The 25661-nt window shown below is 50.1% G+C and overlaps 1 protein-coding gene across 3 annotated transcripts; it reads left to right on the plus strand.

Moving 5' to 3' along the window:
- Positions 1-532: 532 nt before the first annotated feature.
- Positions 533-25661, plus strand: POU2AF1 (POU class 2 homeobox associating factor 1). Of its 3 annotated transcripts, none has more exons than XM_046016467.1 (5): positions 533-1332; positions 19463-19593; positions 20053-20095; positions 20179-20444; positions 23546-25661. In XM_046016467.1, exons 1-5 carry the CDS (start codon positions 1275-1277, stop codon positions 23858-23860), a joined length of 813 nt encoding a protein of 270 aa, XP_045872423.1. In that variant the 5' UTR covers positions 533-1274; the 3' UTR covers positions 23861-25661. The 3 variants fall into 3 exon arrangements, with proteins under 3 accessions (XP_045872423.1, XP_045872424.1, XP_045872425.1); XM_046016468.1 differs by having other exon boundaries at positions 537-1290; XM_046016469.1 differs by lacking the exon at positions 533-1332 and adding an exon at positions 18003-18259.

Below are 25661 nucleotides of genomic sequence, written 5' to 3' on the forward strand. Positions count from 1 at the left end.
GAACCCTGTGAGACATTCAGAGAACTGCTTCTTCATTTTATAAGCAAGGAAACAGAGACTCAGAGTTATAGGACTTGGTGAAGAGGACACAACCAGTGAGTGGCACAGCCTTGCTAGGAACTCACCCCTCCTATGACTGAGCCAGGGTGGCTGGGCGTGCCTTGGTTTCTAATGGACAGAGTTGTATCAGAGGGCTCTGAAGCAGTGTGGGGGGCAGAGCAGCAAGGGGCCTGCACTAGGGGCCATAGTCGGGGGTCAGATGATTGGGTCACTGGGGCCTGAGCACGTGGATTCAGATATGCAGTGGCAGAAAGCTTCCAAACTGGGAGGGAGTCTGTGGCCTAACCCCCATTTGCTATAAAGTCGTGAGCTTCACTACTTTTCCTTTGAGAAGCTTCGTGCCAGCAGGTAGTTGGGTACTAGGAAGGAGGCCCTGTTCATATTGTATCATTAAAGAGCACGGGTGTCTTCTCCTCTCTTCCCTGAGTTGGCCTCTTTCTCCATGGGTGTATGGACCGCTGGAACCAGTATCCCCCATATTTAGGCATGATTAAGCTTCGCCATTTTGGTAGTGGCTGGGGTACAAGGGAGGGACTACTGTGTTTCAAAATGGAATAAACAGAAAAGCAGTATTAAAAGAATGAAGAGGTTGTTTAGTGAGGCTTGAAGAGATGACAGGTGTTTCCTCCTGTGTTGAGAACCAGTGACCCCTGGGAATTGCATTTCCTGTTGAGCAGGGCCCATGGCGGACTGAGTCCTGCTGACATGCCTGTGGTAGAGAAGGCTGAATGGGCACCACAAGGAACCCAGAGGTGTCCAGGGGTCTTTTGGGCTCATCATGGGTGTGGAGGGGCCCGAGACCTGACACGCGTGCTCACACAGCTCACGCCCACAGACACGTTCACCCTCCCCGCGCGCATCACACCGCACTGTGGGGCCGTGTCTGGATGACCACGGCCTTCTGCGTTGAGTTGTTGTTCGGATCCAGCTGGCTGGCTCCGTGAGTCCAGCGGTCTGTAGCCGGGGGGCCTCCGAGGGCGCACACAGTGGGGTGACAGGCAGCCTTGCTGAAGAAAAAGTGCGCCCGTGCCTGAGGTGGGAGGATGTGATGACGCGGTGGCCCCCGCGCCGCGGGAACTCGGGCCTTTAAAAAGCTGAGGAAACAGCCTGTGAGCAAAGCCGTGGCTACACTGGAGGAAAGCACACCCAGGCCTCACATTCAAGAAGCCAAACTGTCTGCTTCAAAGAGAAAAGGCAACATCCTGTCACAGGCCATGCTCTGGCAAAAACGTAAGTGGTTCGGCCGTGGCTGTCAGAGCCCTGTCAGCACAGGTAGGCGCCGGGAGCTCCCCAGCGAGCCTGGGACTTCTCGGAGAGGATGTGGTCGTGATGGAGGCCACCGGGGTCTGGGTCCCCAGCTGGGGGGGCGGGGGGCAGCTCAGGGGTGAGGTGGGCGACGGAGCCCGATGGAGAAACCAACCTGTCAGAGGTGATGCTAAGTTTCCAGGCTGGAGGGGAACGAACGAGTGTTCCAAGGTGGGACAGCTCATCGTGTCTCCGCTGTGAGGCATGAATCACCGTGCGGAGGAAAGGCCAGCTCATGAGTCACACACTGAAAAGCCAAATGGGACACCGGTTTGGGGCCGAGAGGGGGAAGCCATGGAGTCCTTTCCATGACTGGCTTTATTTTTCGCAAACAGCTGCTCTTGAACTCGAGGTGCTACTCCTTGGGCCTGTTTCTCTCTGGGTTGCTTGGCTTTCTGCTGAGGGCAGGATTTGTCGCTGCGGGTGCCCTGGGACCGTGTGCAAAGTTGGCTTCGCCAGGCATGTCTTGGCTCGCTCCGCTGCCCTGCCTCTTGTCATTCTTTGTGCTCTGTGGCAAGGCTGGTGTGTCCCCGCGTAAGGGGGCAGCGGGTTTATCTTTAACCTTCGTGTTTATCCCTGGGGTTGGATGGAACAATCGTGAACTTTATTTTCCATTATGTGGGATCAAACAGAGACTCGTGTTATTAATAATTGAAAGCATACAGAGAGTATCTACAACATTCCTTTCTTGAAATAACAAAGTCAACTCAACAGCCTCACGAGAGTCGAACATTTGGGGGGCTTGGTTCTGTACTTCCTCAAGAATGAAATATTACCAAAAAATTGCTCTGTCTCTTCAAAGGGGCTTAGCTCTTTAAAATGCCTTTTAATGAGTTTATGCACACCCTGCTTCAAGCAAACTTAATGTAAGAGAATCTAGATTTACAGAAAAAGATAAATTGGGGAGTGTTTCTTTATTTTAGAAAAAGATATTCTCTTGGGGGCCTTCAAGTTCTGAAAATATACTTTCACTGATTAAAACATAACTTACAGCCACTTTATCACCAACTCATTGTTTCCTTTATTTCTTGTGTAAATTCTCTGGAATTAAGCTTGTTAATATATAATTCGGAGGCGTGATTTCAAAATTTCTCTGACTGTAAAGTCTCTTTGTTTGATACTGGCAAGATGCAATTTTTTTTTTTTTTCATAAAAAGAGATGAACTTTAATTTGGGCTTGAGAGCTATGGACTCCTTCCAAGAGAATCAGAGATACGCTGACAAGGGCAGTGTGCACGGCTATGTAAAGGAGAGGGGAACAGCAGCCAGCCCCAGGGAGAGCTATACGGCTAAAGGCAGGTGGGCACTCCTGTCTTTACTGGGAGCTGCTGAGTGCCCATATGCCCTTACCCTTAGAGCTGAATTGGTGGGTTTTATGTGAGCTCTTGAGGAACATTTGCCTTGGTTCCTACTTATTCAGAGCAAGTCACTTTCCTTTTTAATTTTTATTTTTTAAAAATCTTTAGGTTTCACATGCGTAAAGTAGGGTAAAAATTATACCCATTCCTCAGAGCCACCCTTACCTTGGTAAGCTGAGATGCCTCCGCAATGGTATGGATGGCTTTGGTTTCTCTCAGTGTCTGAGATATACCGGCTGCGTTCCTGCCTTCATGAGCTCCCGTGTTCCCCACTCTTGGTTATGCACTACATTCTTCCTTCCTTAATTCCTCTGAAGAGAGTAGCAGGTTTTTTTGTTTTGTTTTGTTTTGTTTTGTTTTTCTTTTTCTTTTTTTTTTTTTAATTTATTTGACAGAGAGAGATCATAGGTAGGCAGAGAGGCAGACAGAAAGAGAGGAGGAAGCAGGCACCCCGCTGAGCAGAGAGCCCGATGTGGGGCTCGATCCCAGGACCCTGAGATCATGACCTGAGCCGAAGGCAGAGGCTTAACCCACTGAGCCACCCAAGCGCCCCTTGTTTTGTTTTTCAAAAGAGATGCTGGAGGCATGTTTCCTGCTCACACCCTGGACGCCAGTCGGGTCCAGCAAAACTCCATCCTTGGGAGACCACGTTGTAAGCTCATCTGTGGAATAAGTGGGTGAATAGTTCGACACATTCAGATGCACACCGTCAAAATTCTATTTAATTGTCCTTTGGCATCTCAAAGGAAATTAGGAAAGGGCCCGGGCACTGGACCCATCCCCTTACCCAGGGTCCAAGTAAGACCCTTGGCCACGGGCACTGGGGGGACCTGCGTGCCTGGATCCTGTGGGGAACCAGTAAAAAAGGGAGGCATCATCAGCCCACTTAGAATCACCTGATGGAAGGGCACAGTTTGAAATCAGACGCCAAGAGTGCTGAAAAGGCACTTTCTTTTTTGAGAAAACACCCTCGGGCCATGATCTGAAATGACTGTACTATGGCGTTCTGGAAAGGGTTAAGAAAACACCCATTTTGTAAATGCTGCCTCCTCCCTACCTGGTCCAGGATCCCTGTTTGTGGACTAAACGTGAGCACTGACTTTGATTGAGATCAGCTCCGACCTGCTGGCACACAGAGGTGGAAATCTGCAAGCCCCATTCGTGGTTCTGAGCTTTGCTTCTCTGGCCGGCAGATTCTCCTTCTGGGTCCCGGACTTGGTCCTGCCGGCCCTGCGTGGATGTGAAGGCACAGCCGCTCCAACCAGAGGCCCTCGTTCAGGCCAACTTGTCACAGTGCAGCAGGAGTGGCAGGAGCAACGGAGTGGGACAGGTCTGGGTTTGAAAGCTGGCTCTGCAGCTTAATCGTTCAACCTTTGCCGATTCTGAAAACTCGGCAAAATGGGGGTTTTCATGCCTGCCTTACGAGGTTTTATTCGGAGCAAAAGTAGGGAATATGGTAGTGTCATCAAGTCTTTGGGTAGTAGGGAGGGTGCACCTTCCATCGTCCGGCACGTCTCCTGTGCCCATCTGGAGGGATCAAAGTTCTGCTTACTTCCTTCCGGTCTATCCTTTTCCAAACACTTTGATTGGAACAGTTAAAAAGGCCTGGTCAAAATATTCTTGAGTGACAGAATCTTTCAAACGGTGTTCCAAGGGTCTAAATCAGAGGTCTGCAGACCGCAGTCTGCGTGCCCAATTGGCCCCATCACCCGTTTTTGCAAATAAAATTGTATTGGAACTTGGCCATCTCTCTTTGTTTGAATATTGCCCGGGGCTGGTTTTGCTATGTCAGGAGCATTGAGTAGGTGCCACAGAGAATATATATATGGACTACAAAGCCAAGAATATTCACTATCTGGTCCGTTAGAGAAAAAGTTCAGTCCTCTGGGCTAAATGATATGGGTCATACTTTACATGCTCGTTTCCTTAGGTTTCTCTGTATCCTATGCACAGGGCCAACACCAGTGGGAGATAAAACTTGCAGTCCATTGATTAAATGATTTGCATAAAACCAAAATTTGATCTGACTGACTTATTCTGTAATAGCTATGGAACTGTGTACAATAACCTCAACACATTTCTAACTTTTGTTAGAAAATGAATGGATCACGCCTTGCTTTTTATTGTTGTTATCTGTGTAAGGGAAAGACTTAACGTGATCATGAGAGGCAGGCTGACTGATTTTTTTCTGAACTGGCTGCTTGTCTTGATGTCCCCTAGACGTGTCCCCAGTGAGCGGGGAGGCACAACAGGAACACGAAACAGTAACTGTTGAACTCTCACAGCACAGATGTGCCTTTGCTCCCAGACAACGTCAATGGAGCAGAGGTTCCCAGATAGACAAATTAGGGTCTCAAAATTCTCACGAATGTAGAACTCTGGATTTACTCCAGGGTTCCACTGAGTAGCCGATTTTTGTAGGGAAGCTAAAAAATCAGTTAAACCTAAGGAAAACCTGTAATAACCCTGTAATATCTGAAACCCTATCTCTTGCAGAAACTCAGGAAAAAGTAATACAGGTTCTATGGAGCACCGCTCACATTTCTATCGTGTCTTACAGCCTTTGTCCCCTTCGTAAGCATCTTTACGTCTCTCCGAGTTTATTTACTGACTCTGTGGTTCTTGCTGATAAGGACAAGTAAGGTCTAAAGGACAGACACAGACTCATAAGCCCAGAAGAAAGTGAAATAAGAGACAAACATCTACCAGGCACACAGATCAGCTGGTAAGAGAGCAGTCATTTTCAAGGTGGACACTTTACTTCCTCCTCCCTGTATTTACTAAAGCAAAATGCCAACTTTGTTTTTCTCTTATCTCCGACTTTGTTTTTCTCCACAAGTCAGAGGTTTGGAAATCTCTCTTCCAGTTCATATCTGCAAATCCGTTCTGTGATGAGGAACAAAAAAGAACTAAGGTGGCCTACACTTACTGGCTAAAAATCTGCTCATTTAATTTGCTTAGAAGTTCTGTGGATTTTTGCTTTTAAACCTTTCCATTACAAAATAAAGGTATGAGGTTCTTTCCCCCCACTCTGGCTTCTTTCTAAAGAAGTTTATTTTCCTACTATGTCCACCAATTTCTGACTTTGAGCCATACAAACCAAAGTTGGCTGATTGATTATCAACGTAGGTTTCACAGTTATGAATAAGTACAATAAGTACAATATACTTATCTATAAGTATGAATACTTACCGATGTTCTAGTTTTCTCATTTTTGTAGAACAATTGCTTGATGCGAGTGGGCCTGCCGGGGATGGAGAGGCCTTTACTGGAATCTTCTTGTCCTGGTTGTGTAATGCTATGGACCAGCACTGTTCTTGGAGGCAGGAGACACGGAGTTTACTTTCCAATGTACAGGTTATTACGTGTGGGGCTCCCGGCAAACCACCTATCCACTCTGGGTCTCGGCATTCTGGCTGTAAAAAGGGAATCGACTTTACGTGGCTAAGAGGCAGGGAGATTGAACTTGACCCAAGTTCTTTTCCAGCTATAACTGCTGAGCTTTCCTGAAGGCTTATACAAAATAAATCCAAGTTTCAAACACTAGTCTTTAGTCTAACAGAAAGCATCCCTCCCTCTGCACAGAGCAGTACTTTTCAACCGTGGCGACAGGTCGGAGTCCTCTGAGAAATTTAAAAAATACGAATGTCCAGGTCCCAACCCAGAGGTTCTCATTAAAGTGCCCCGGGCATTAGATTTTCCAGTCTTCCCAGGCAATTCGAATGTGCAGCCAAGGTGAGAACTACTGACCTAGAAGTTGCAGGGAAGGGCTTCTAATATACCTTTGAACGGTTTGCCTGTGCACCCAGCCCTTCCTTTCCATGGGGACAATCCCAGCTGTGGGGCACGAGCATTTGCTTGGCACCCCAAGGGCACTGAGTGATCTGTTGCACTGGTTTAACTGCATTTGGTTGCTAGTGAAGAGACCTGAAACAAGATGGATTTAAACTAGACTGTGGTGCACGTTCTCTCACACCGAAGTCCCCGGTAAGCCGGGCAGGACTTTGTGCAGACTTCTGTCTTTCTGGTCGGCTGTCCTCAGCACGGGGCTCTTCCTCTCCAAGTAGTCTCGAAGATGCCACTTTAGCTCCAGCCACATCTGTGTTTTGGACAAGGAAGAAGAAGAGCAAAGAAAGGCAAGGAGGTCACACCTCCTGCCACCCCACCACGACCACTGACACCTAACGGCCGCTTGGATCTGCAAGGGAGGATCGTGTCATTGTGTCGTGGGCACACGGACACCCATCCTCGTAAGGTGGGGCTCGGTAGTAAGAGAGGTGAGGGCTGATGTGGGGTGAGGCAGCTGCCAGCGTGTACCACACTGGGGATGGATTCTCTCCTGTGATCCTCACAGAAGCTCCACGAGGTAGGTTCTGGGTTAAGCTCCACGAGGTAGGTTCTGGGTTAAGCTCCATTTCACAGATGGCAAGATGGAAGCTTGAAGATTAGGTTAGTAAGTCAGCCTGAATATCGTCTTACAAAGCTGTCCCGTGTCTCTGCTGGGGGCCTTGGCTCACCCCGAAGGGGTGGGAGGGTGCTCTGGGTGAAGGCACAGGCCTTCCAGGTCAGGTCAAGGAGCGGAAACCCAATGGCAGCAACGAAGTGGCCAGCTGGTGGGTTCCAGGGCCTCCTTCGCAGACTCGGCCTGACGTTTCACGTTACTTACTGCAAGGAGTAAGGTCCCTGCGTCCATACGTCCTCCACTGGGCTCTTTCGCAGACTTTTCAGCTGTAGTGGGAGGGCTCGGAGGCGAGAGAGCAACCTAGAATCTTTCCCCCCCAAGCCCAGCCCATCCGGCAGCCTGAGGCGGGACCCCTCAAGGCTTCTGGCTCCGTGGTGCTTCTTTCCTTCTGAAGCGTCTAGACTTTGGAAGAGTCAGACGATCCCTTCACACTTGTGCACGTGTGTGTGCCTGTGAGTGCTGTGGCGTGGAAAGCAACAAATAGAGAACAGCGGTTTATTTGGAACCAGAAGGTGACGTCTCTGTTCTTTCTGAGCCGTTGGTGGTTTAAAGCTTAGCCTCTGGGGCAGGCAGATCTGAGTCTGAATCCTAGACCCAGGCCTCACTGGTCGCACGGTCCCGACAAGCCCTCCTGCCTTACTCTGCTGCCGCTTCCTAAATATGCAACAGGACCACAGGTCTTACTTCTTTGCTTCATGGGGTTGTGGTAGGTGTTTACTACTGCTCTTCGCATGAAGTCAACGCTCAATCATAAATATTAGTTACTATTCTTATTTTCCCGCTCTCTCTACCTCTGAGAATAAAACGTATGCAGCTAATTATAGATGGTGATTCGTGTGGCCTCTGAGTTCTGCATTTCTTGTGAAACGGCAGGGCACACATTTCCAGTCTTGTAACTTGTGGTGGGGCTCGTGATCAGGGCTAAGGCCGATGGCTGCGATGGCCATTCGGAGACCAAAGCGGGAACTTGGGCCACCATTTTCTACCATGCCTCATGAGGCAGCAGGCTGGTACTGCCTGACAAACTGTGTTTGTTTTCTTTTAATTCACGAGATCGGACTTGAGGTTTATGATCTAGCTGTCAGGAGACTGACCCTTGAATTTTGCAAGAAATAGCACAAATGATACTGAAAACTGAAACAGCCATGTGCTGCCTTTCTTAGTAATGGTTTCATTAGTATCACTTTCTGGGAAGTGCTGGCAGCCAAAGAATGATAAACCAGAGTCATTCTCAGACCAGGTGTTGGGACCACAAAGGATCTGACCACCCTTAAGAAAAGCCGAATTACTTTTTAATCCTCTAGAAAGACTCTTAGATTTAACAGGAAGATAGGAAGTGTACAAAGATTGCTACCACTTCCCTAGGACTGCTAAATGTTGGGGAGATAGAAGAGAGAGGAAAAAAAGGGAGGAAGGAGAGTTGAAAGCAGGAGCAAGTTTTAATGCTGGATGAAGGCAACACTGATTCAGGAGAGAAAGGCATAGAAGGAAAATCGATCATCCCTCCGTTGTCCCACGCATGTGCGCAACAACCCGATAATGGGTCGTTCTTAGTATAATCTGGGATTATTCTTAGTAGAGAAATCAAGCAGTGACAGACGCTATCTTCAGTGGGAGGGAGGGGAAGATGGAATCAGGGAGGGTATTCCAGGGTATATGGCATTGGATCTAGACACTCAAGAATAAATGATAGTTAGACTTCTTGCTTAGATTTTGGGAGATGAAGAGGCATGTTAGGACATAACATATGAACATTGGGAAGGAAACCCAAGGATGTCTAGGCTGGTGTTTACAACATTTTCTGACACAAATGTCTTTATTCAAGCCAAACCTGCTGTAGAACTCCAATACGAAAATAAAAATGGAGCAGTTTGGGGGGGATTCTGAAGCTCTGATTGCTCATTGACACCCAGACTCCCCTGCTCCCTTCTCTTTATTGGCAAGTACAGGTGCCTCCACTGTATTCCAGGTTTTTAGATCACAGCTTGACAACCAAGACCCGGGCCAGTCCTCTACTCCTTCAGCCAGATCCCGAGAGCCAGTCACAGATCCTTGGTTTAAATGCTTCTGGGGTCAAGCCCACACTCCTGGAGCAAAGTGAGTCACTGTGAAGCATGTCGTATTGGGCTCCATAAAGCTCTGAAGCTGTGAAGGTCATGTTTCCAGTCTTTGTCAGTATCTTGTGAACAAAGAAAGGGGTATGTTCCTCAAAGATTGACTTGGTGACTCCTTTCCCAGGCTTGCTAGTCTAACAACGTCTTCACAGTCCTTCATGGGGAAATGGCCTCACATCCTGAGACCATTGGTTAGTACCCAGAGACTTGGCAAAAAAGCTCATCTTGATTGGCAGTTTATCTCACATCATGAATCAGTCATGAGGGCTGACTTCACTCACACAGTCTATGCCCCAGGTCGCCACAATCCTCGGGGCTGGAGCACTGAGATCTGACCCTGAATATAGAGCTGGTGCTGGGTCTGAAGAGTCCTTCCTCCAAGGAATTGGCACCAGGAAAAGTTGATTTCTTTACTAAGAATGTCGTTGGTATGGAAAATCCCAAACTAGATATTGTTTAAATCAAGGAAGAAACAAGGGCGTTTCTTCTCCTCCAGTTGCCTGACCAGAGGTTTTTCCTGTTCTCGATCAGACTGGCAATTCTGGATTCAGGCTCTGGGTCTTAATCTAATAAGGAAAGATATTCTGTCTCCTCTGCTCAGTGTCCTCACCCTGGTGCTAACTTGCTATAGAATTTGGGTGGGCACCTTGGGGTGGGCTCACCCCCAATAAGGTCTTTTGCTCTTAGTGTAGTCGGTCTCTTTCCCCATTCTGATCCCTGCTGCTCTTGATAAAGTAAAGGCAATGCCCAATATGTCAGCCAGAATTCTGCCTTACTCGGAAAGGGGATAAAAGTTCCCTCCCTGACTGCCAAAGAGCCCTCCCGTGTATACTGCCATGTTCCATCCCATATGGGATATGTGCTCCTAGGTTTGTAGGCCTTTGGAGAAGTACCATGACTATGGCCTCAGTCATGGCTCTGTCCCTGTCCTTTGGGAGATACATAAAAGTTCCCTGAGGGGCTCTATCTGAGGTCAGGGACAAAGGCATGCCATCTTACTGTCTGCCTCTCAAAAATCTCTAAGTTGCTCCTTCTTGGAGTTGCCCTTTAAAAATTTAACTCTGCCCCAAACCTACTCCTCTGTTGGCTTCTAAAGAAAGAAGTCCTTCTGCTCAGTTCATGATATCTCTGTAAGACACCGGTGCCAGGATTCCGATGTCTCCTGTCCAGGCTTGTTTTGTTTGCAAATGAGGTCCTTGACTAGTTTCTCTGCACCATCATGGGCCCCCTATTTCCTAAACATGGCTGTCCTGCTGCTTGGGGACACCAGGCCCAGGCCCGAGGGATGACTTCTAAGAGCACAATGAAGGCAGGCTGAGACAGGCCTTGCGGGCAGCAGAAGGCTCTGGGTGTGTTGATAGGGAATTCAGTATCAGAATATAGCAGGAATTTAGTATCAGGGAATTCAGGGAATTCAGTATCAGGATATAGCAGGACAAGGGTGAGTTAGAATCCCACCAGGGCTAGCTACTTCTCTGATGAGTGATAGGCTGAGATCGTAGGGAATACACCTGTCTGCTAGTACCCATTATGCACTAGGTGCTTAACTATGTTAATTTCAAACAATCCTCATGATCATCCCGTGAGATGGATGTCATTACTCTCATTTAGCAAAGAGGGAAACTGAGGCACATACATGCTAAGCGATTTGCCAGGGGTCACATAGTGATAAGCTACGTAGTAGGCTTTCCAAACTAGGTCTGCTTGAGTCCCAACAACATCATACCACTTTTCCATGCCAAGGATTTTAGGGTTCCATTAGATGCTTCTCCCCACTCCCAGTTGAAATAAATCCACCCTTAGATGGAGGTGGGTTCTTACTTCCCTGAGAGCAGTTGTAGCCTGACTCAAACGCTCCTACAAATATGAATCTCAGGAAGTTAGATCTGAGACAGTATAGAACTTCCGGGGCCAGCCGATTTCCATCTTGGAATTGGAGTTCCTAGGGCTGGTCTTCCTCTAGTGGGCTAATTGGCCAAGATAGGAAAGGACCAGCTGGTGAAACATCTTTGGGGTTCATTTAGGGTCCCTAGGCTGGGGGTGAACCCTGAACATCGGGACTACTTTTTATGTGTTCATGGTGTGGGTTGAGCCTCCCCCCAGACCAGACTCCCTGCATTGGGGGTGGAGCCACCGTGCCTCATGCACTCTCCTCTTTATGCAGCCCCCACAGACTGGGGAACCCCTGCTTTCTGCTCATGTAAGTCTCACTGAACCAAGTGGAGGTGGAAACCAGCCCAACCAGCCAGGACCCTTGAGCCATGAGGTAGATAGAGCTCTGTCATGGTTTGTGATTCTAGATCTGCTGACGCATTTATTTAATTACTGTCTATCCCCCACTTGACTAGACAGTGAGCTCCACGATGGCAGGGACCTGGTTGACTCTGCTTAGCCAGTAATTGTTCAGGGCATATTCTGCCAGGGCTCTCCAAGTCTTGTCCCCTAGTCTGGGAGTCAGTGTATCTCAGATGGGAGCATTTTCTGCTCCGGTGACCCCAGTTTCTGTAAGAGAAGGGCAGATGCAGCTGGTTTCTCAGGTGGACCTATCCACTGTCATTTCAGTCAAAAGTACCAAAAATAAAACTTTGCGGGGAATTGCTCAGGTCTCTCAGTTCTCGTCACTCATGTGAGCAGACTGCTGGTAACCTTCTCATTGACTTCTTTTTCCTCTCTCGGATGGGAAATACTATTTCTTGGGGAAACTGGCAGTCAAGGGGACGGGATCAGGGTGGTCCAAGCCTGGACTTTGACATGAGGAATGAGGGTCAGAATGAGGCAGGGGACATTTGATGACTGATCTCTGGGGTTATCCAGAGAAACACATGGACTTGCCCAGGCCAGGGTCAGGCAGGCGGTGAGGAACTGAGCTTGGAATCAGAGGTCTTGAGTTTAGCTGATGATACACCTATTTACAAGTGTGGACTTGGGTAAGCCACTTAACGTCTCTGGGCATCGTGTTCCTCATCAGTGGAAAGGAGGGTGAAGACCTCCCCTGCCTATTTCAGAAGTTGTGGCGAGGCCTCAGACGAAATCATTCATGTCAGTCATAGAAAATTGTGCAAAGCTGAGTTCCTGAGGGTTAAGGTTGTGACCAGGAAACACAGGGACCTTCAGCGTGCATGCATTCACCATGCCTGAGTCTTCACGAAGAAGAGGCAGAACACAGACACTGTCCCCGGGAGTAGAGAGAGGAATCCAAGAGCCTTGTGTGCTCTGCTCGCTCTGTAGGAAGTCTGGAGGGAGGTGGACACATGGTGCGGAATGCACTGAGAGCCCCTGGGGGAAGGCTGTCTCAGCAGCAGTGCCCATGAAGACAGTCTGAAGGCTCTGGTTCTAGTGGCCTTTTGGCTGACCTCACTCGATTAATCCAGGCAATCCTGAGGTTGTGGAGTGGAAACTTGGTGGATGCAAATTGGCTATTTAAGCCCAACATAATCCGAGAAGAGTGTGTGACCACCCTGGGTGGCCATTCCAGGCCGGTTGGGACTTCCCTTAAACAGGGATCGCTTGGCTCCTAGACCCTGTGCTCTGGGGCTCTGTGGTTCTAAGACTGAACAAGCCTCTGTGGTCACCCCAGATGTACTCTAGGATCCTCCCCTAGCTCTTCTTTCTCAGGTCGTTCCCTTCAGGCCCACCCAGGTCTGTAGCTCTTCTCTATCCATTCCCAGTGACCACCTGGGATCATGGCAGATCAGTCACTTGATGGTTCTAATCAAATGATGATTGATCAAATGATGGTTGACACTGAGCTCCTTGGGGCTCTTAGGATGGGGACAAAGAGGGGAAATGTCACTACTTTCCCCTTCTCTTCTCTGAACAGACCAGAGAATCTGGGATCACCCGCCATCTTGGAGTTCTCCTGATGGAGACACACCAGTCTACATATCAAGACCCCATGGCTTGTTCCTTTTTGGCTGCCCCAGCAGTCTTACAAGCAGCATCAAGCTGTAATTCAGTTGAGGTTCCACTTTCTTGTATCTTCTGAACACCCTTATTTTTTTTAAGATTTGTTTATCTGATAGAGAGAGTGCGTGTGCACGGGTGTGTGTGCGCAAGAGGGGAGATTGGCAGAGGAGGGAATCTTCGAGCAGACTTCCTGCTGAGCGTGGAGATGTCCAGGGGCTCCATCTCAGGACCCATGAGATCACAATACGAACCAAAAATAAGAGTCAGACCCTTAACCGACTGAGTCACCCAGGCACCATTCCTCTGAACACATTTAAAGGCACTTTTTTGTTGATCTATCTTTGTCCACTCGGCCCTGGGTGTTATCCAGATTGCTAGAATATATGAGTGGTGTGGTGATACTTCCTGGCTGCAGTGCCTTTGCAGTTCAAACGTTACTGGATGGAAAGCCCGCATTTACATGCATATGAGATCTCTTTGTTGGCCTCCATTAAAAAAAAAAAAGTAAACTGCAATCTAGTGTAAATTGGACGGGAGAGTCTTTCTGTAGCGTGTCAAGTCCGGCCTTTGGCCAAAGCCCAAGTTCTTTCTTCCTGTCTGGAAAAAAATCAGCCATTGTCCGTGAATGCAAAGAACAAATTTGAAAACTCTGAGATCTTCAGCAGAAGACGAATGCTCACATTAGCTTTTCAGTTAAGGATGTGGATAATCCTTTGGCTGACCTGAGCTAAACTTTCCCAGATGCCCTCAACTACCTTGGTCCGAGAACACAAACAGACTTCTTTACATTAAAGTGAAAAGTGTCAGCAACTTTTATGACTTTGCTTTCAGTTAGAAGCTAGGACACGTTTGTTAGCCCTAGGCTTGAACTCCTATTGTTCAATTATTTGTTTTTGGTTTTGCTACACGTAAAGAGAAAATTATTTGTTTTTCTCCTTAGAGTCATTTTTTTAAAAAAAATAATACTGAAGTTTCAGCAGCAAAAGAGAATAATATTTACTGTGGTTACGTGGAGGAATCCACAGTGTGTCATGTGTCCTTCTGGGCTATAGGAAGATTTTGTCTTTCAAAATGGTCTTGTGTGACTTCAGGCTTGAGCTCACCCAGTCAGTTATAAATGGAAAGCCCTTTCAGTGAGCTAGATTGTCAAGATGGGTGAGATGGGTGCCTCTTCCTGGCTCCCTGAGGAGAGAAATGCACCCTGAATTCCAATTAGTCTTTAGAGCAGGGATCTTAACTGGTGTTCAACTTACTGCCAGACCCTGGTGGTTCATGGGGAATCTGCAACAGGACAGCGGCTAGGAGAAGAGTCTTCTTTCCAGAGGATCTTGGAGGCTATTCTAAGTAACACCCATCTGACGAGGCACTCGGAAAGCTGCCTGGGGAAGTTACAGTGAAAATGCCGGGGTGTTGGCTCCACTAGGAGCCATTAGGAGGGACATACATCCTTAGCCCGGTAGCTCCCTCACTGTGGTATGAATGTGGTTTGCATGGGGTCATTAAATAAACAAGTGCCGACAATTTTGCATATGTGCTTGGTGATATTTATTATACCTTCTTCAAGGAACTGGAGGGCCACATTTATTTAAATCAGTAGAATCCATACATTCCCTCAGCTCGGTGCAAAGACACACAAGCAGAGTGACCAGTCGGCTTGGTCTGTCATGGTCTGTGCTCTCCAGAAGAACAACAGCTGTTGGACTCTTATTTTTGTGATGTGGAGCATGTCTGGGTGTGTGGCAGGGGGAACTGAAATGTCTTCTGCTGACTTTTTATACCTTCAGATTTTTTTGTCGCTCGTTTTGGAAAAGGGAAGCCCTCGCTGGGGCCAAATTTATAGGTTTTTCTGTAAATGAGGGTTTTTTTTTGTTGTTGTTTTTCACCCAAATTCCACTGGTGACTGACTTCCAGTGGTGGGAAGGTAACGTGGCTGAACTTCTCGCCGTGGTAAGGGAGATTCCTAGCAAGGCTCACGTTTAGGTGGAAAGACTTTTTCTCAGTGGCGGACACTTGGATGCTCCCAGGAGACTTAACGGGCCTTCAAACCGCAGGAGAAATGGTGAGGCGTCAGTCTTGGAGGACATGCTGCCTGGAGCTGCAGTTTGATGAGGGGCTGTAAAACCTCTGGTCAACTCTGCTCTGGGACACGGGGCTTTCATCCTCTCTATGCGTGTATTATCACCTTGACCTTCTGGTTTATTTTCTTTGCCTCTTATTATTACTCTGAGAAGTTATTTTAAGAATCTTAAAATTTTTCTTTTAAACATTCTAGTTTAGTTGTCTGTACACTAGCTCAGCTCAGGGATCCAGAAGCCCCGAGGCAAAGCAATCATCATTTCAGACAAAGTTCTTTTCCTGTTCCAAATTTGTATCTGTGGGCTGGTTCCTCAGGCTGGTGCTGGTAGGGAGTACAGTGTTTACTGTAGAATTAGAAATGTGTATTGTTGCTTCCCAAAGGTCGGTGTGCAAGGCACCGATTCCAAGTTTTGGCTTTGCAAATACACTTGGCCGTGGGGCTCCTTTGGGAATTGTTCTGAGGCTTCTGATTCCGATGGGTCATGGTCCCTTTGCAAAGACACTGTCGGAAGCACCCTCGCTCCTGTCTGCACACTTGCCGTCGGCTGCAGGCTTCCCTGACGGCAGGTTGTGGACTCATAGGTGGGTAGGCAGGAGATCCTTGAGAGCTGTGGGAGTTTTGTGACTGCAGCAGGAAGAGGTGGGGACTTAGAAACTAGTCTCCATATGGCCGTTGTGCTGGGCACACCTGTTGACACTGTGGGTTCTGAGGAAGTCCAGACATCAGAGGCCAATACCCTCTGCTCACAGCACCTCCCCCAAGCCCTCTTTGTTCATTGATTCGAAAACAACAGGAGGCAGGAAGCTGACACTTGACAAGATCCTGGAAATGCCCAGCTGGGCCCTTTGCAGCCAAGTGTTTGATGTGTCCACTTCATGGGAGGGAGTGGGCTTGGGAGTCCTGTGGGCCCTTCCCCAGAAGTGTACATGCAAATCAGAGGGGGTTAGCCTCATTCCGGTCTTTGAGCTGGTCTGAAATGCCTGCCTGTGGGATCGAGCCTTTCTTGTCCCCCAGATGAATCAGGAGTGTGACCACACTGCTGAGACCCACAAATATCCCTGTTCCCGAGTTTCTCCCAAGTACAACCTCAGGCTGTACTCTGTGCCTCAGGAGAGCTGGAACCCCAATGGCAGGCACACAGCTTGAGTGATGGGTGTGAACGCCGATGTGGCTGTGCATGACTGAGAATGAGTGAGCAGAGTGTGGGAGGGCGGGTGGCCCTGTTCTCTGGGCCGTCAGGCCCCACCTGGGCTCTGGGGCAAATGCTGGGCATCCACAATCAAGAGGGGAAGTGGCACATGGGACGTATGCAGGGGTGAGGCACCCAGAAGGAGAGTTACAAGGATTCAGAACATGTCATTAAGAAACAGCTGGAAGGATGGGATGTTGATTCAGACTCTACAGGAGACCTGGTATCTGTCTCCGGATGCTGGAAAGGGATACTACTACCAACACAAAAGATAATACTGGCTCGCATTTATTTAATGCGTCCTCAGTGCAAGCTCTGTGTTAAGCATTTACCCTAACTGGCACGTACCTTTAGGATCCTCACTGTGCAGATGAGAAGGCCGTAGACGGATTATGAATGGTGAGCGGCATCAGAAGGCAAATGCCAGGAAAAATGGTGCTTGTTACCATGTGGCAGGTCAAGCCGGCGGAAGAGCTTCCAGATGGTGTCACTCCCCAGAGGAAGGCGGAAGTGGCTGGGGCGGGGAAGGAAGAGAACCCGTAACATAGGTGGACATGGCTTTGGGAGCACCCCGTGTTATGGCAGTGAGTCCTCGCCACCACTGTGGGACATGAATGAGCGAGGCCCAGGGGCATTAAAAAATCATCTGAGAACTTCCCACCTATAAGTGACGGCCCGACTGGAATACTGGTTATTTTTGGCTCTCAAGTCCATTCACACTGCTGGCAGGAGTACCTGCTCACAGGTGGTCCTGGGGCTCTGGCCGCAGGCTGGGTCTCTCGGCTCCACATCCTGGCGTCCGTGTCCATGTCACACGTCCTCACAGCTGTTCCATTGCTGTCTCCCCCAGGAGATGCAAGAGGCAGGCAGGGCCCACTGTGGTGCCATTCAGTAATGTGTTCTTAGTGCCCTAGGATAGTTGAGAGAATGAATGAGCATCGGTAGAGATCCCTTACAATGGGGGAAATCAAGAAAAGGATAATCAATCTATTAGGACGTTAGAGAGGGATTCTGGTATGAGATCGAGGATGAATTATCAGTGGTTCTAACCCAGCAGAGCTTCAGAATCTGAAGCTAAAAATCTGTATTTTAAAATATAGATTCCTAGGCCCACATCAACATCCCTCAGAATGAGAACTCTCTGGGAGCCTGGGTAACCGCATTGTGCATCCCTTCCTGGTCAGTTCTGCTGCTCGCCGGGGTCAGGAAGCCGCCTTGCACCTGAGTCAGGGGTTCTCTGCATCGTGTGTCTCTAGGGCTCTGCACGCCCCTTTTCCCTTCTCCTGCTGCCTCTCTCTGCCTGCTAGGCTTCCAGGTCAGGCTGTGTGTGTGCCTGGAGCATGGCTGGAGGTTTGTGCTGGGTCAGGCCTAGGTTCTTATCAGCTGGGTATTTACTGAGCAAAGTTCAGCCAGAGCTGCACTGTGGTTCCGGGTTTAATAGGTACCCAGGCTTTCAGACTTTTGATCAGAGCCCAGGTCCCTGGAGCCCTTATCACTGGATGATAATGGACTCCCCGTGTGAGTCCCCAGGGCCAGTGGTACTCACTCTTCTTGGCTGACCGAAGCCTGCCCTTTAAAGGCCCGGGGCCCTAGACTGTGGGCCATCTGGGTGGGTAGACAGTCACAGCCCAGCCATGACTCCTGCTGGCTTGCTCTCCCTGGCCAGGAGGTGCCCTGTTCCAGCCCAGTGCTTTGGCTTCCCAGCTTTGATGACAAAAGGCACAGTGAACTTTCACACAGCCACAAGGCTGGACACCTTCTGGTCCCAAGTATGTGGCTCAGCATCGGGTATGTGTCCTCTGTCCTGCGGGCTGCAGAGAACCCCAGGAACCATTCGGCACAGCCCATTCTAAAGGTCTGGGCACATTCTAAAGGGCAGCACATTTCAAATCACCATCAACCCGTTAATCAACAAAGACCTTACTGAGCTTGCTATGGACAAGCCCCCTGGGAGGATATCGAGAAAGAAGCACAATAGCTCACCTGGACAAGTTCATAATCTAGCTGGGGCACAAGAAATTTACAACCAAATTATTACTGGTTATTACACAGCCAACTGCAAACTTACGACATGCTCACTCTGCACCTGGTTTTATACCAAGCACCTACTACGGTCCTCATTCACTAGGCCAGTGACTCCTTATGACATTCCTTTATAGGAAATCACACAGAGAGGGTTAGTAACTTGAGGGGTTCACATAGCTAGAACGGGGCAGGGGCAGTTGTCAAGGCCTGTACCATAGGGACTCAGAGTCCCTACTCTTAGGCCAGTCTCTAGCGCCCCCTATGCTGACCTCCCCACGGGTCTAAGAGACCGAAGAGGAAGCCACTTCTGTGGGCAGCCGTGGGCGGCCAGTACGGTTGTACTAGGTCTTCAGCCAGGACTGGTCAGGAGGCTGAGAAGTGTAAGCAGGAATCCTGACCATGGGAAATCTCAAGTAAAGACGAGGATATGAGGGGTGCCTGGGTGTCTCAGTGGGTTAAGCCTATGCCTTCGGCTTAGGTCATGATCCCAGGGTCCTGGGATGGAGCCCCACATCAGGCTCTCTGCTCAGTGGGGAGCCTACTTCCCCCTCTCTCTCTGCTTGCCTCTCTGCCTACTTGTGAGCTCTGTCTGTCAAATAAATAAATAAAATCTTAATAAAAAAAAAAAGATGAGGACATGAGACATGCAAGGAACACGAAGAGAAGTCGGGGTTCACGCCTGGCCAGAGTTGGGGTGTACGTAGCACTTCTGTGCAAAGTGGTGAGAAAATGGGTTGAGCTAACACAGCCCGGGACTTTCCATTGCACATGAAGTTTGCAGGCCTTAATCGGTGGGATGAAAAGGAGCCATAGAAGGTTTGGGGCAGGAGGAGGGGTGATATGGGGGTAAACTGTCCAGAAATCTCACGGGTCCTCCATGTTCAGGCACAGCTGAGGGCAGCGGGCGCCCTGGGTTGGGGGCTTGCCCCGGAGGGACATGAGCACCAGTGACATTGCTTTTCCCAGCCACAGCTCCAGAACAAGCCCCAGCCCCGCCCCGGCCGTACCAGGGGGTCCGCGTGAAGGAGCCGGTGAAGGAACTGCTCCGGAGGAAACGTGGCCACGCGAGCAGTGGGGCGGCTGTCACACCGACGGCGGTGAGCGGGCCACCGCGGCCAGTGTGTGTGCACACGCGTGTGCGGCTTAGTGCCCCACGGGGTGGGATGGGAGTGTGCTTCCCTGCTGTACGGGATGCTCTCTCGGGCCAGGCAGGTGACACGTTACCATGGTGTGGCTGATGAAGAACAGTCCCGGGGTGGAACGAGTCAGGGATCCCCGTAAAAGTAGGAGGAAGGGGAGGGGCTGGCTGGGGCTGGCTGGCTCAGCCGGGGGCAGGGGGACTTGGGGGGGGAGGAGAACTCCCACAATCCCGGCCTGAGCTGGAGGCTTCCCACAGGAAGGGGACCCTGCCAGTTCCCTAAGTGCACAGATTCTTGTTAAATGGAAACACGAATCCCCCTAAGTACGGGGATGACGGTTGGTGGGTGGGCTGTTTCCTGAGGAGGGCCAGTTGGAGAGAGCTGAGAGCTGATCCGCGTCTTCCCTTCTCCCTCTAGGTGGTGCTGCCCCACCAGCCCCTGGCGACCTACACCACAGTGGGTAAGCGCGCCCGCAGCCCTGGGGATGCCCCGCAGGCCCATCCCGGAGACACCTGCAGCTCTGCTCTTTCCTTCTTCCCGCAGGTCCTTCCTGCCTTGACATGGAGGTCTCTGCTTCCACGGTGACCGAGGAGGGCGCCCTGTGTGCCGGCTGGCTCTCCCAGCCTGCCCCGGCGACCCTCCAACCCCTGGCCCCGTGGACACCCTACACGGAATACGTGTCCCACGAAGCTGTCAGCTGCCCCTACTCAGCGGACATGTACGTGCAGCCCATGTGCCCGAGCTACACAGTGGTGGGGCCCTCCTCCGTGCTGACCTACGCGTCCCAGCCGCTCATCACCAATGTCACGGTAGGTCTGACAAGCGCAGGGCTGCACCAACCCAGGCCAAGGGCCCCCGTGGAACGCGGGCTGACTTCCTGACCCCAATCATTCCTGCTACTGACCTGCAGGATAATGGAGTCGTCAAGCCCACCCCGCCTGCAGGGAGGCCAGCTCCTGTTCCCAGTGACCTAAAAGAGCTTCCACAAAGAAGGCCTAGGGCCACCCTTGTCATCCCTCAGGCACCTCAGGGTTTGGGTGTTCTCCAGCCTTTCTGCCCTAAATCTCCTCTGCTGCCCCCAAAGCAGCAAGTCTTGGTTAGAAGTTTAAGTTTTCAGTGAATGGGGTATCAGGGAGGTGTGCACAGGGCCTTGGACCAGAGTCCGTGTTCTCTTTCTGTTCAGGTGGCTTGGGGTGGGGTGATTGTTCACTTAGCAATGGAATTTTCCAGGTGAGCTTGGGGCTAAGCAACAGGTGATACAACTTTTCAGAAAACGACTTTTTTTTTAAAGATTATTTTTAGGGGGGTGCCTGGGTGGCTCAGTTGTTAAGCGTCTGCCTTAGGCTTAGGTCATGATCACAGGGTCCTGGGATTGAGCCCCGCATCCGGCTCCCCACTTGGCAGGAAGCCTGCTTCTCCCTCTCCCATTCCCCCTGCTGTGTTCCCTCTCTCACTGTGTTGCTCTCTGTCAAATAAATAAATCTTTGGGGGAAAAAAGAGATTTTTAGAGAGACAGAGAGAGATCACGCATATGAGTGGAGGGAAGGGTAGAGGGAGAGAGAGAGTCCTCAAGCAGACTCCTCACTGAGCACAGAGCTCAGCGGGGCTCCATCTCATGACCCTGAGGTCAAGACCTGAGCCAAAACTGAGTTGGATGCTCAACCGACTGAGGCACCCAGGGACCCCACAGAAAACTACTGCTGATGAAGTCAGACCCACCCGCAGGGCAATGTTTTGAGTGCTGCCTCTAGCATCAGATGGCCTGGGTTCGTATCACTGCACCTTCACTTAGGAGCTATGAGACCCGAGACTGGGTGACTTAATTTCTCTGAGCCTTGGTGTCATCATCTGTGAGCTGGGAATACTAACAAGAGGGCTGATGTCAGGATCAACTGGGATGATGCTTACGGAGGACTTGGCATCATCCCTGGCATACAGAAAACACTCCATAAATGTTATTATGATTGGCTAAGGTCAGCCAGCGACATTAACCGAGGGCGGCCTCCAAGTACCAGATGGGAAAGGAACGAAGAAAGCACGAGAGATGCTTTTACATGAGTGGTACCTGTTTGACCAAAGGAATGGGAATCCCCCAAGTGTTCAGAGGAGAAGAGGCCTACAGGTACCGCTGTATCCAGCTTCAGTTCAGGGAAGACTGGGGCAGGTAGACTCAGGAGTAGCTGCAATGCCTACATTGATGCTGGAGCTTGCTTGGGTTCCCTGCCTCCCACCCATCTCCTTCAAGGGCTCAGCGTCATTCTGACGCTCCCACCTTTTCATCATCATCCAGGCAAGGGCCCCCAGAAGCCCTCCTACCCCATGCCCCCTGGCTACCCAGTGAACCAGTTGTGGGGCCTACATGATGCTGGTTAGGACGGAGTGAATTCAACTCCTTTCCCAAGCAACTCATTTCCCTATCAGGAGCCTTGGGTGGGGTGGTAGGGGCCCATCTAACTGGCCCCAGTCATTTCAGTCCCAAGGATCTCAAGGATTTCATTATTATCTTTCATTAGCCCCACCTCCTACTTTGAAAGGCTCTATGTATCTCTATTTATTAAGAAATAATTTATTTGTTTTATTGCTTTGTAAACGAATCCATCAAAGCTGGTTCAAGCTACCAGTCAGCACGCGTGAAGAGCAGGAGCTAAGACCTTGTGTAGCACTGGGTTGACGGATTCCATCTCTGAGCCAAGAAACCGTGCTGTCGCAGTGACCTGCATGGGTTTATGACTCAAAAAAAGGATTGCCCTGTGCATTTTTAAAGTACTGGAAATAGTAAGGCTTTGTTGGGAGGCTGGAAGGCCTCAGAGACCCTTTCCAGCTCCAGCATTCTCTAGGAAAATACCTTAGAGACTTGCTACTCACACTGCAGCCCCTGGACCAGCCACACCGGCATCACCAAGAATCTGACTGGACATGCAGAATCCCAGGCCCTACCCCAGACCTCCTGGACCGAAATCTGCCTTGTCACAAGATTCCCAGGAAACTGAAATAAGCTCATCCCATTAAAGTGAACTCTAATGGCTTGCTCTCAGAACACAGCGGCAACTGGACAGGGGCAACGAGGGGCAGCAGGGGGAGATCTGGGCCTCGCTCACATCATTTCATGCAGGGACCTTCCTCTTCCACCTGCTTCCTCAGCTGTAGGAGACAGTAGGGATCCAGGCCCTGCCTCTCGTGCAGGCTTGACCTCAGCTTGCTGCACAGGGGAGAGGCACTATTTGCAGGGCACCTGAGAAGATGGCCCTGGGACAACCAGGGGGGGCCCAGCTCAGAGACGGAGGAGGATGAGGATATGGAAGGTGCTAGAAGCTCTAAGGAAAGTCTTGTCTAGTAACAGAGTGGTGCTTCCCCAGCACCCAGGTCTGGCTCAGAGCACAAAGGAGGGGAGTGGAGCTGTGTTAGACCAGGTGGACCCCAGGATGTCAGAGGTGCCGTATGGGGCCAGGACTGTCTTTGTGTCTAGGCAGAACAGTGACCACTTTTGGGACACAGCTACTATGCCACAGGACAGGCTTGTTTCCACTGATTTTTAAGATGTACAGGTCCCCCCACCCACATTTTAGTATACCTGAAGTTGGGATGGAATGTATATTCAGTAAGATCTGGAAACGTGTCTCTAATCAGCTCGGCCCCGTCTTATTCCTAACTCTCTCTACGGAGGAGAACACGGATGCTTGGGGAGGGAGCATGAGTGAGGACATAGCTAGTGAGGGACACAGTCAGGGACCCAGCTGAAGTCTGTGTGGCTTCTCCCTTGGGGGAGACTCTGAGCAGGTGGAGACAGAGCCCCTGGAGGGAGACAGCAGGCAAGGGGGATGGAGAGACCCCCACGAGGACAAAGACAGGCAAGGATAAGTGGGTCCCCCCAGCATTGCTAACCCTTGGTCCTGTGTCTTCCCCATCACAGACGAGAAGCGCAGCTGCGCCCACCGTGGGGCCCCAGCTGGACGGCCCGGAGCACCAGGCACCTCTCACCTATTTCCCGTGGCCTCAGCCCCTGTCCACGCTGCCCACCTCCACCCTGCAGTACCAGCCTCCGGCCCCAGCCCTGCCTGGGCCCCAGTTCGTACAGCTGCCCATCTCCATCCCCGAGCCAGTCCTTCAGGACATGGAGGACCCCAGGAGAGCCATGAATTCTCTGACCATCGACAAGCTGCTTTTGGAGGACGAGGATGGTGATGCCTACGCACTCAACCACACGCTCTCTGTGGAAGGCTTTTAGGGTGTGCTCCTGCCTAGGAATCCTGTTCCCTGATGCTGGGATTTAAAACAGGATTTAAAACAGGGAACAGGATTCACATCAATTTGGAATGGTCACGTTATGACAATACTTTGCACCCCAAACTAGAGTGAGAGACTTTCCCTCCTCCCTCCTTCCCTTCCTTCCTTTCTTCCTCTTCCCTGCCTCTCTCCCTCCATCCCTCCCTTCTATCCTTTCTCATTTCTTTATCCATTTCTGTTCCTTTTGGAGAAGGAATTATAGGGATTTTAGTGATGATACTGATGCCACTGTTGCAGACAGACCTATGGCCCAGGTGCTTTTTTTTCTCTGCCTCATTTCATTCACTGGAGCAAGCAGCAGCCTGACTGAGCTGTCCCAGGGCCTGTGATGCCCTGCCCTGACCTCTGTCGTTTTGAGATGGATGGGGTGTCCTACCGTACCTCCACGGGCAGACCCACGCCAGAGTCTTGAGCTATCTGTTCCCACAGTTGCTCCTTCGTTTCCTGTTCTCAGGGCCGGCCAGACTTACAGTCTCAGGCGGTAGAGTCTCAAGGCCTGGGGCTCAGGGAGGCAGTGGGGGTGGCGGTCCTGGGAGAAAAGGGAACATCAGAGTGGGTCGGGGCTGGGTCAAGGGACAGAGGAGGGAGGGGAACGGGGTGTGTGTATATGGGGGCAGAGGGCAGGGCTGGGTTGGCTTGAAAGAAGAGGCTGAGGACCCGTTTAACTCCAGATTACTGGGTTATTAAGGAGAATAAACTTAACAGAAATATTGGTTTAATGGACGGTTTTGCTGCTGTCCTTGAGGATACCTGCAAGGAAAGCTGGGCTTCTGTAATCAGGAGGCACAGGTCTGACTGCCTCGTCCTATGGGCAGACCCTCTGTGGTGCTTGCTGGGTGGGGAGCCAAGACCCACCAAAGCCCAGGGGTCACTGCAACCTCGCGGCCTCACTATGCTTCTTGTGTGTCTTAAAAAACTCCATAAGCCACCAGTATGTGGAGCCAAGGCCTCCTTCCCAAGCACCGTCCTTCCTGGGGCCTTCTAGAGCCTCAGCTGGAAGAACCGCTAGGTTTCATTTAGATTTTTATTGTTTTGCTGGGGAAATGCAGATCTGCAGGTGCTTGGGCACAGGTGTCGCAGGGGGTACAGGGCTACCGACTGGCGCTGTGCTTTGAGAACCGGCACGTCCGTCCGCCAAAACCAGCATGAGCGTCAGGCAAACACGCTAGTTGGTGGAATCCATGTCCAAGTGACAAACTTTTCTCAGAAATGATGGCTTCATGGGCACATTTTCTTTCCCATCTTCAGTAAAAACTCCAGAAAGTTGCCTTTTATTGGATTTTTTTTCCTGCTTTGGGATTATCGGGACCCACATTTCTCAGCATCTGCCTTTAAAAAATCCTATTACAAATATCTTGAATTGTTTGTATTTGGACTTAATATTTAGATTTAAAAGGTTAAAATTTTCGATACCAAATTCACATCTTTGTTAGTAGTGATGTTGAGTAGACAAAGAGGAGGCCTCAGGCCCATTTCGTTTCCTACAGAAAACACTATGCAAGATTTTTCAGCTTATTATTTGAGGGTTTGAGATGACACAGAAGCAATCTCCATGAGGGAGCTTAAGTTGGCACAAACTAGCATAGAAATTAAGTACTTTAAGTATTTGCTAAGATTTATACGATGACTTTTTTTTTCCTCCTTAGCTTGGGGTACAAGGTCGTGGTTGTAATAGTCTCTCTAGGTTTCTTTCTGGTTTTTCCTGCTAAGATGGAAACATTTTAATAAAGATTTGCTCAGAC

Source organism: Meles meles, chromosome 8 (assembly GCF_922984935.1).
Source record: "Meles meles chromosome 8, mMelMel3.1 paternal haplotype, whole genome shotgun sequence".
Lineage (NCBI taxonomy): Eukaryota > Metazoa > Chordata > Mammalia > Carnivora > Mustelidae > Meles > Meles meles.